The 11,816-nt window shown below is 32.3% G+C and overlaps 1 protein-coding gene across 1 annotated transcript; it reads left to right on the top strand.

Annotated features, from left to right (window-relative positions):
- Positions 1-2,099: 2,099 nt before the first annotated feature.
- LOC139891494 (CBL-interacting serine/threonine-protein kinase 5-like) lies at positions 2,100-3,755 on the top strand. The gene has a single exon (XM_071874467.1). The coding sequence runs from the start codon at positions 2,273-2,275 to the stop codon at positions 3,656-3,658; it is 1,386 nt and encodes a 461-aa protein (XP_071730568.1). The 5' UTR covers positions 2,100-2,272; the 3' UTR covers positions 3,659-3,755.
- Positions 3,756-11,816: the final 8,061 nt, after the last annotated feature.

Raw genomic sequence — 11,816 nt, 5'->3', positions numbered from 1 at the left:
TAACATCATCATATGCCATGTTATACGACTCTTGTATTCTATTTAACCTCTAAAATATCAAGAAAATATTTCTTGATGATTCGGCCTTTTCCAAGGTATTCTAGTAATTTGACAAGTCAAGATCGTGCCATCATAATTTCCTTCCTAGAACATTAACAATGTTCATTCCGAAATTCATATCTGTGAATTCTGGACCATTAAAAGTGGTGCTTAATCGCAAGAAGAAGAAATGAAAGGACAAAACTCCGAAATAGAAATTGGGGTATAAATTGCAGAAAATAAAAGAGAGCATTAACTGTGAATGATAATGATTATAGAAGATAGAAGCAGAGACTTTGAAATATAAGGGAACATATAAAGGCCAACGACAAACCAGAAATTATAAACCATATATATCGATGCATATAGCAATATAAAGACACGGGAGAACTAGAAACACTATAAACCCAAGAGTATAGTAGAAGTAAATATATTCTTCCGGCGGTAGATGAAAAAGAAGAATGACCGATATGAAAGTTAGAAGTATATCGAGAATCAGAATTGGATGGAGCATACTTTAAAATATGAGTTGAGGGGGAAAGAATAGAAGGTGATGAAACATGACTAGGAACTTAGAAATCAATAGATTTAACTCACACAATGGCGGAATAAGTGAATCAAACCCTCTAGTGAATAGGTTAAGTTTTTTTTTGATTAATTTAGTCAAACCACAACTAAATCAAGTGTGATTAGATCAACACCTAGAGCTATTATTCACCACCTGGGTGATTTGGACTGAGAGAGAATCGGAGGAGCTCACTAGATCTGAGTGTGTGTAACAAATGAGAGGCTTAACCTAAAATGAAGAACATAAGACTTTATATACCCCTGCTATTGACTCACCCATATGATTCATTCATCACACGTACGAGTTGGCATCATCAGCCGTATGGGTGATCACTCACTCGTGTCTTCTCATTTAGGTTGTAATTGTGACTTAGCTCAGCATCAACCGTGCGTATGAGCCTGTCAGCCATACTAGTGAGGCTTCACTCGTACGTCTGACTAAGTTTACCATAGTCAAACATCTAAATCTCGTTCCTGCAGTTCCTGTAACCACATACAAACACGGATAGGATAATAACGAGCAATCATGGTGGCCTGTAAACTGTTGTACCTGCAATGGACGTGGGTAGATGTCTAGGGACTTGCATAAAATGCATCAACAGAAGGTGTGAGTTGTAAGGAAACGAAGGAGGTGAATTTATAAGAAAATCCCCGACAGAACAATTAAAATAGACGATCGCATTTAAAGCGGATCCTAATTCCCTTGATTACCGGAGAGTCAAATCTTATTAAGAAAATTTTCTTCAAATCCCTTGAAATCTGGGAATCAATCATATCTACGTCAAATGATAAGATGAATCTACACTTACTCATTTCACTCTTCTATGTTAGCTTCATTCGTACTCTTCATTCGTACTCTTCATATATATATTAATAATATATATATATATATATATATATATATATATATATATATATATATATTATATAAACACGTATGATGATATAAATATAATATGTATATATAAATATGAATATAATATAGATATGTATATAATAAATATAAAATATAATATTGCTTCGTATATAATAAATATGATTACGTATATATAAAATATAACTATAATAGAAATATATGTATATAATATTTGTAAATTATAAGGACCGTTCACGTAACATTTGTAAATAGAAATGGTTGAGAATTGATTAACGGATGAAAATACAATTAAGTTAACGGATTTTTTAATGGCTGTTAGAGGTAGGGACTACCCATGTAACATTTGTAAATCATAGGGACCATCCAAGTTAAAATAAAAATACAGGGGCTCTACGTGAAATTTGAGGTAAAATACAGGGATCATTCAAGTAAGTTTTTCTAATTTTAATGTAACTAGAAGGACCAATGAAGTAATTCTCTTATTCTTTTAGTATAATTGCCACGTATGATCGATAGTGACTCCTAGAAGATGAAAATTTCAACGAATTCGGATAACGTGAATTCGTGAAATTACTGAAAACCTAAAATAAAATAAAACTTATATTCTATCTACTCTGTCTTGCCGCCCATTCCCCATCTTCAACCCTTATTTACACAAACCTCCCAATAAAATTAATTAATAATCCAATAAATAAATAAATAAATGAACCCTAACCTTTCTTCCATTTTCAATCACATGAATACATTCATGGAACTCTAATATTCACTACATATTTCATTTCATTTATAATGGAAGACGATAAACACATGTTATTAGGTGGCAAATACGAAAAAGGACGGTTAATCGGTAAAGGCACTTTCGCTAAAGTTTACTATGGCCGTCAAATCTCCTCCGGCGAAAGCGTCGCAATTAAAGTCATCAACAAAGATCAAATTAGAGATCAAGGCATGGTTGAACAGATCCAGCGCGAGATCTCGGCTACACGTCTCGTTCGTCATCCAAATATTGTAGAATTACGTGAAGTTTTAGCCACTAAATCGAAAATCTATTACGTTATGGAGTACGTTTCCGGTGGCGAATTGTTCGCTAAAGTATCAAACGGCGGTCGATTGAAAGAAGATGTTGCTAGGAAGTATTTTCAACAGTTAATTAGCGCCGTTGATTTTTGTCATAGTCGCGGTGTTTCGCACCGCGATATTAAACCTGAAAATCTGCTTCTTAATAGTAATGATGATTTGAAGATTACTGATTTCGGATTCTCTGCTTTGCCGGAGCAGAAACGTTACGATGGACTGCTGCACACGCAGTGTGGTACGCCTGCTTACGTGGCACCGGAAGTGTTACGGAAAAAAGGTTATGACGGTGCTAAAGCGGATATCTGGTCATGCGGCGTCGTTTTGTATGTTTTATTAGCTGGATTCTTACCTTTTCACGATGAGAATTTAATGAATTTGTATAAAAAAATATTCAAAGCAGAGTACGAGTTTCCGCCGTGGTTCTCGGCGGAAACTCGTAAACTGATTTCGAAGATTTTAATGGCGGATCCTGAGAGACGGATCTCGATACAAGGAATAATGCGTGTTCCGTGGTACAGGCGTGGTTTATCGAGACCTAATTCGTTCCGTTTATTGAATAAACGGATATCGATTTCATCGTCAGCTTCGGATCTGAATCCGAATAATCCGGGCGGGCCGTTGAAAAAGTCCACATCCAGTCCTGCATTTTTTAACGCGTTTGAGCTGATATCATCGATGTCGTCTGGATTCGATCTATCGACTTTGTTTGAGAGTAACGAGAAGAAGAAAGTAGCGTCGATTTTTACGTCGAAATATTCGGCAGCGGCGATTGTGGAGCGGATTGAGACGGCGGCGCGTGAGATGAGGTTTAGTGTTGAGAGGGAAGATGATTTTAAAGTGAAGATGGAAGGAACGGAGGAAGGAAGGAAAGGAGTGTTGGCGGTGACGGCGGAGGTGTATGAGATGGCGGCGGAGATGACGGTGGTTGAATTTACGAAAGATTCCGGTGATACGTTGGAGTATGAAAAGTTTTGTGAAGAAGATGTTAGACCGGCGTTGAAAGATATTGTGTGGACGTGGCAAGGTGATGATTGTAGTAATTCTAGCGTTGATGGTGATGCTGATTCTGATGTTTTATCTAATTACTCTGTTAATTAATTAATTTGTGATATTTGATTTTGCTAATTGCTGATTGGATAATGCTTCACAAACTGAAAAAGAATGTTAAATTTGCATGTCTTTATATGTTAGTTTATTTAGTTTTTGTATGCCAAATAGAAAAGGTTTTTTTTGGAAGGGCGGTGATATTTCCAAATCAGTTTTTGATAGATCCACAACTAACATACTCTTAAATTATGTATTACACAATAAAATTGATAGACTATATTAGAGGGTATTTTAGGAAGACAGCTTGAAAAATATGTAGATCTATTAAAAGGTGATTTGGAAATATCACCACCTTTTTGAAAAGGGAGGATGACATGTTAATTTAGGGGCTCGGTTTTTGCCCGTTGTTATTTCCGTTCTTGCAGTATGAACACTTTTGAAACCGGAACTGAGAATGGTCTCAGAATGTCTCACTATGGTGTTCTGGCATTGTTATGGTAACAAATAAAACACGAGTAGTTTCCCTTTTTTAGTTCACAAGTAGTTTTTTGAATAAAAAAATAGAAGAATAGTATGTTACTCATGATCAATACGGAGTAACATTTTAGTTTTTCAGTATAAAGTTACAATATCAATCTTCAACTTACACTATTTACAAAAGGTCTTCATTTAATTTTTTATTATAGACGAGATCCGTTTAGTTTTGCACCATGCACAGATCATTTCCTCATTAACTATAGTTCTGTTTATTAAGTAAGCCGGTAATAATTCTTTTGGTTTATACTACATATTTTTATATGAAACTACACCTACAGTATTATCTTTTAAAAATCACACTATAGTCCGTATGATTTTCATAAAATTATATCAATCGTTATTATTTGTTAAAATTTACATCTATAGTCCCTGCATCAACTAACACCTTTACGTAAGTTATGAACTGTCGATGTAAATTGATATAAACTATTTTTGGAGGTCTGTGCTTCGCTACGGTTTCATATTGGCCGAAGGTCTCCTTGGAAGCAATTCCTCTACCCGTCAAAGAGAGAGATGGTTTTCTCTGCTTTTGTGAGTGTTTCACTTGAGGTTGAGAAACGACTTTTAGATGAAAGATTATCTACGTCTTACCTCTCCTATAACCCATACATGTGGGATTGAGTTTTGTTGTTGTGTTGTTGTGTACACCAAATTATATATTTTAAAGAAAAATCAAAGAAATCATTTGTTCAATTACTCAACCAACGTTTTAACCTCCAAAACCCACCAATGGGCCTCTGGGCTGGCCCGTCTACTAAAAACCTTAATCAGACTATATATAATATAAATAAAATCACTTTTTCATTAATTAACTCATTTCTCCAGTGTTCTTTCTCCCTTCTCTTATCCCATATCCCCCATTCTCCTTCTCATTTTTTTCTTGTTATTCTTTTACTTATCATCTACTAAATGTCTAATATCTAATTAAAATTAGTTCGTTTTGAATACTTGGAATATTGAAGGTTTCTAGATCTGTTCTATAATCCTTTTAGTCACACAACTTCATTTTAGTTAATCTAGTTCGTTTAAAAATTATGCTATGGTGTATATATATATATATATATATATATATATATATATATATATATATATATATATATATATATATATATATATATATATTGCAAAATACAGAGCAACTGTGTTTATTTATGAATTTATATTTTACACTCCATTGTGGTAAGGGAAAAAAAAATTCAGAGCAACTGTGTTTATCTATGAATTTATATTTTATACTCCATTGTGGTAAGGGAAAACTCAAAAGATTTATATTTTATACTCCATTGTGGTAAGCGAAAGGAAAAAAAAAAATTTCAGAGAAATTGTGTTTATGTATGGATTTATATTTTATAATCCATTGTGGTAAGGGAAAAGCCAAAAAAAAAAAATAAAAAAAAAATAAAAAAAACTGTAGCTACAGTGATAGCTACAGTAGCTACAGTGATTTTAAAGAGGTGGTGGCGTTTAAAAATTATGCTATGGTGTGTGTATATATATATATATATATATATATATATATATATATATATATATATATATATATATATTGCAAAATACAGAGCAACTGTGTTTATTTATGGATTTATATTTTACACTCCATAGTGGTAAGGGAAAAAAAAAAATTCAGATCAACTGTGTTTATCTATGGATTTATATTTTATACTCCATTGTGGTAAGGGAAAACTCAAAAGATTTATATTTTATACTCCATTGTGGTAAGCGAAAGGAAAAAAAAAATTTCAGAGAAATTGTGTTTATGTATGGATTTATATTTTATAATCCATTGTGGTAAGGAAAAAGCAAAAAAAAAAAAACAAAAAAAAAAAAAAACTGTAGCTACAGTGATAGCTACAGTAGCTACAGTAGGTACAGTGATTTTAGAGAGGTGGCGGGTTATGATTGGTGGGTGCTGTCCATAATTAGTATATAGTACTAGTTTTGGAGGTCCGTGCTTCGCTACGGTTTCATATTGGCCGAAGGTCTCCTTGGAAGCAATCTCTCTACCCGTCAAAGAGAGAGATGGCTTTCTCTGCTTTTGTGAGTGTTTCACTTGAGGTTGAGAAACGAATTTTAGATGAAAGATTATCTACGTCTTACCTCTCCTATAACCCATACATGTGGGATTGAGTTTTGTTGTTGTGTTGTTGTGTACACCAAATTATATATTTTAAAGAAAAATCAAAGAAATCATTTGTTCAATTACTCAACCAACGTTTTAACCTCCAAAATCCACCAATGGGCCTCTGGGCTGGCCCGTCTACTAAAAACCTTAATCAGACTTTATATAATATAAATAAAATCACTTTTTCATTAATTAACTCATTTCTCCAGTGTTCTTTCTCCCTTCTCTTATCCCATATCCCCCATTCTCCTTCTCATTTTTTTCTTGTTATTCTTTTACTTATCATCTACTAAATGTCTAATATCTAATTAAAATTAGTTCATTTTGAATACTTGGAATATTGAAGGTTTCTAGATCTGTTCTATAATCCTTTTAGCCACACAACTTCATTTTAGTTAATCTAGTTCGTTTAAAAATTATGCTATGGTGTATATATATATATATATATATATATATATATATATATATATATATATATATATATATATATATATATATATATATTGCAAAATACAGAGCAACTGTGTTTATTTATGGATTTATATTTTACACTCCATAGTGGTAAGGGGAAAAAAAAAATTCAGAACAACTGTGTTTATCTATGGATTTATATTTTATACTCCATTGTGGTAAGGGAAAACTCAAAAGATTTATATTTTATACTCCATTGTGGTAAGCGAAAGGAAAAAAAAAATTTCAGAGAAATTGTGTTTATGTATGGATTTATATTTTATAATCCATTGTGGTAAAAAAAAAAAAAAAAAACTGTAGCTACAGTGATATCTACAGTAGCTACAGTGATATCTACACTAGCTACAGTGATTTTAAAAAGGTGGCGGGTTATGATTGGTGGGGTGTCCATAATTAGTATGTAGTCTAATATAATTTCATTAATATTAGAGGAACAACCGTTATTTAAATATTAGGTGCAAATTACAAAACGTTATGAAAACCATCAGATTATGATTTTGGACCAAGTGTCATTTGAAGATACGAAATTCAAAAGAAGGTTGGCCACTAAATAGTTGACGGTTGCCATCAAACAAATTAACAATTAAAAAAGGGGTTGTAGTTTAATTGCGTTTATTGTAAATTAAAACATCATTAATGTCCGTAACAAATGTCACAATAGTTTAGGATATGGTACATAAAATATATTAGTCACGAATACGTGTCATTGACACATTTTAGGTATACACAAATTAAATTGCTAATATTGCCCCCAAAAATATCTCAGTCATCACATATACAATTACATTGTTTTAAGCTACCAGTATATTTGTAGTTCTCTGGTATTCCGTTTTATGATTTTATACATTGGTTGATTTTAGATGTATTTTTTATATTATTATTTTTCATCCTAAAAAAGTTAAATCACATGCATTGTTTAGAAGATGATTATCATTTCAACATTTTACAAGTGATATCAGATCTTAACCCGTCATACTTTTTTTTTAATACAATTAATTTTTTTTTTCTATACCAAGTACATTATTGTTCATTAAAAATGTATGGACAGGTTGTCCCTCTATGTAAAGAAATTTTTTATGTTCAGATTAATCGGTAAAATAAGTATTTCTAGTCAAATATACATGGCTTAATCTAGTTCTAACTACTTCTTTGACAACTCCAAGAGGACCAAGATCTGTTGCAGCTTTCAAAATGAGGTTTAAAGCTAAGATCTTTTATGAAGATATTATTATTTGTGATGGTTAAACATAATTACTTGTAATCTATTAGCTTCTTGCGAGTTTTTATTTTTATTTTATATTCTTGATGTTTAAAAAAAGGAATTTATATAATATTTTATTGTAATATCGCAATAGTATACACTAGCAATTATGGAACAAATAATAACACATGTATTCAAGTAGTATTATATAAACCGTACACCATTAATAAAGTGTATCGACATCATATCTTAAATGTTAGTCAAATTATAATATATGAATTTGTCATCTTAAACAAGGGACAACGACTTTAAAGCAACATTTACGGATTTATCTCTTGACACCAAAAGGATGAGTCAATATCGACCACAACCACAAGAGCACAAGGTTTTACTTTTTTTGGATGCGAATTTCATAAAATACATTTGGTTGAATTCTTATAGATGTGGAAACTTAACGTCCATTATTGTTTCAAACAACTTGATAACTCATTGAAATAACGACTTCAGTCCCGCACATCTACGCCATTATCTTATCTTCGTTAGTCCTCAAAGGATATCGAATATTAGTATCTTTTACGAGAAATACTTTCATGTAAACATAATAACAACATTGATCATTATTCATTAGGGTTAAATTAGAGTTACATGTAGGCTTGGCACATAAGCTCTTTTTTGGGCTTGACAGAAGAAACCTCCCTAGTGACAATCACATCGGGGTCTCACTAGCAAGTAAAATCTGTGGGTGACGAGAGCCGTAACCGGGTTAATTGCGTACATTGACGCCCCTCCGGTCAAGCATCTATTTTTAATTTGAATACGGGCGAAAACTTCAATTTCCACAAACTCTAATTTTTTTTTTTTTTTTTTTTTTTTGTACAAGTACAAAGTTAGACTTTACATAAAGGCACCTGATAACGGTCACCACATGCGCCTCATACAATTAGCTTCTGTATGTCACTGGCTCACACAGCTTTCTATAAACCTTAGGGTTTATCTTCTTACATTCTCCAGTTATATATTTTGAACATTAAAACCTAGAATTAAGGGCTGTCATACCGACAGTGGACACACATTTAACCATTCTTCCGAGGTGACCAGTATATAGGCCAAGGTAATCTACGATAACCGAACTAGAAAGTTGAATTTGATTGTCATTAAACCTCACATTAGTGTATGTTTAACTAGTTGTAAAAATATGCTTGATCACGCATGCTTTATTCGAAGATATCGAATCTATCTTTTATAGTTTCCATTATATTGCTAAAATGATATGTCATAATTAGGCTAATTCCTTTGTAAAGAAAAAATCAAAAAAAAAAGAAAAAAAATCTAAATAATTTTGAATTAAATTAAATCTTATTAATTAATTATTATTATTAAATCTTATTAATAATTATTTTAATTATTAAAATTAAATAATTTTAAATTATTGTATTTAATTATTTTGAATTGAATACGAGAAGGTATAAAAGTTAGGCATAAGGAAATCAATTTTATATTTATATTTTTAAAATAAAATGACAACCAATATTATCTCTTATGATTGGATGATGATTGTTTAATATACATTTTAGTGTTTGATGAAATGTTCAGCTGACGAGTTTCTTGGTCGGACTATGAGGTTCCCCGGGTCATTAAACTAAATAACTTTAACATTTAAGTTCACTTAATATCTAAAACATATCATTAAACTGTTTTGTTTAAACAAACCCGTGATTCCACGGGTCATTTCACTGTTTTTGTAATAGAATATTTGCAAGTACATTCATATTATCTCTTAAAAAAATTGGAAAAAAATTAGATCAAAGAACATGTGCTTTAGATCTATTGGGCCATGTCCACAACACATAAGGCCCGCCAATATTCTTGGGACAGGAAACCATTATTTAATCACTTTAACTAGTAGGAATTGGGGAAAGATATATTAGTTTGATCGATGTATTATTGAGTTAATATAATATATAATATATTCCCATTATGTCATATTCGACTACTGTAGCCCCAAGTCCCCAACGGTCCCATATTAGTTTGATCGAGGTATTTTATTTGTCATTCAATCATCTTGTTTAAGCTGAAACACTTCCATTGATTGGTGACAGGAAATTTTAGTTTTTGGTTCGAGACTAAAATCAGTATGCAAAAGAAGATAATGAATGAGCTAAGTTGGTAAATTAGACGAATTTTAGAAGTTGAATAAACACAAATTTACTACTTACAGTAAAAGGGTCAAAATGTCAAATTGATTTTTCAAAGATTTGTTTGATCTCCTGCAGAAATTCACAAGATGTTCCCATGTTCTAATAACTTAGTATGAATATAAAGGGGTTCAATCCATTTATTCGATTAATGGGTTGGAATTGGGTTGTTTTTGATAATCAAAAGTCAAATGGGTACAATAATAAATAATGAACCGAAAGGATACGGGTCAAATAGGTTGAAAGTCAACTAAAATGTACTTGTCATAAACTAGCTCAACCTAACATGGCAAAAGAAAGTTTGACCTATTAGACTGTTTGTTACGATGGTACCCACGAGCGTGGGTTGATGAGTTGGCAAAAAACAACGCCAACAACTTTTTGTTATGGGACGTGGCCGAGGCAATTTTTTGGGTGTGCGTTAGTTTTCCACGGAAGGAGCAACATACGTTGCTTACTTCTGATTTGTTAATTTTATTTTTTTATCTTCTTTTTACTCAACTCTCAATTATATTTTGTTACATCATCACAACACTCTCAACCAACACTCAAACACACACCACCATAACTTCATTGTCAACCTACACTGCCACGTCATAAATAAACCTAACCACACACCATAACGTACAAATAGTCTTATCGAACCCAGCTGCTTTTAATGTTGCATATTACCTCATTCTAGAGATTCCAACTTTGGAGATCCATTGCTTCTTGATTGTTGGCCCAAAAAACCATGCTTCAATCAAAGGTAGTAACCAACACAACTTGATTTAACATAAAAACAACTATGAATTGAAAACAATAAACCCAATAATCTTCTGCTTAAATTTAAACTACAAGCAGATAGCAAATGTAATGCAAGATGAGGTTAGAGATCCATAAAGTCCTAATCATAGACAAACAGAAATCCAAAAGCCATGTAATTGATTAAAGATGTTAAACAGTACTCACTACAAATAGGCAAATCTATCAACCACTACATTATGCATCCCATCCCGTATATGATCAAATCAACGACTATCAAAATCAATATGAGAAATGCACCTTCTATCTTTAATATTGTTAAACAAATTAACTACATTGATGATCATAACAATCTATGTTACAAACAATGCCAAATCATCAGAACTTGAGCCATCTTTTCTCCTTCTCTTTGTTGGCAACTGCATTAGAAGTCAATGCATGAGCAGCTTCAACATCCGCCCAAGTTTTTTGGGTCTTGTTAAGCTTCCTTAATGCCGCCTCATAAACCGCTTTCTCTTTCATGTTTCTGGACGCCATTTCTTTCAATTTTTGAACTCCGGCCACCTCATCATCAAAAGCAACCAGATCCCGTCTGTCACCATTCTTTACCCACGTGTAATTCTTTCTTTTGCCGTTTCTTGACCCCCCCACTTTTAATGCTTCATCATGAACTCCTAATTGCGTGTTTATGAGACAAAAAAAAAAGATATCCAAGTCCAGTTCCTTTTTTCGTTTAGATGCCCAAGCTGCGGCTGCAAATTTCGTATCACGTTTTCTCTTCCCCACCTCTACTTTGTTTTTCTCATGATTATCTTTATTCTCAACTAATTCTAGTGCATGATAGAGATTGCTAACGACAGTTATAATAGCCCGTTAAATAAGAGCAAAGAAAATATACTTAATTTGATAGTACTTTAGCTAATTTTTTAATTGGTGATG

This window comes from Rutidosis leptorrhynchoides, chromosome 2 (assembly GCF_046630445.1).
Source record: "Rutidosis leptorrhynchoides isolate AG116_Rl617_1_P2 chromosome 2, CSIRO_AGI_Rlap_v1, whole genome shotgun sequence".
In the NCBI taxonomy this organism is placed as follows: domain Eukaryota; kingdom Viridiplantae; phylum Streptophyta; class Magnoliopsida; order Asterales; family Asteraceae; genus Rutidosis; species Rutidosis leptorrhynchoides.
The sequence above is the reverse complement of the archived record's forward strand: the minus strand, read 5'-3'. Positions and strand labels throughout refer to the sequence as shown.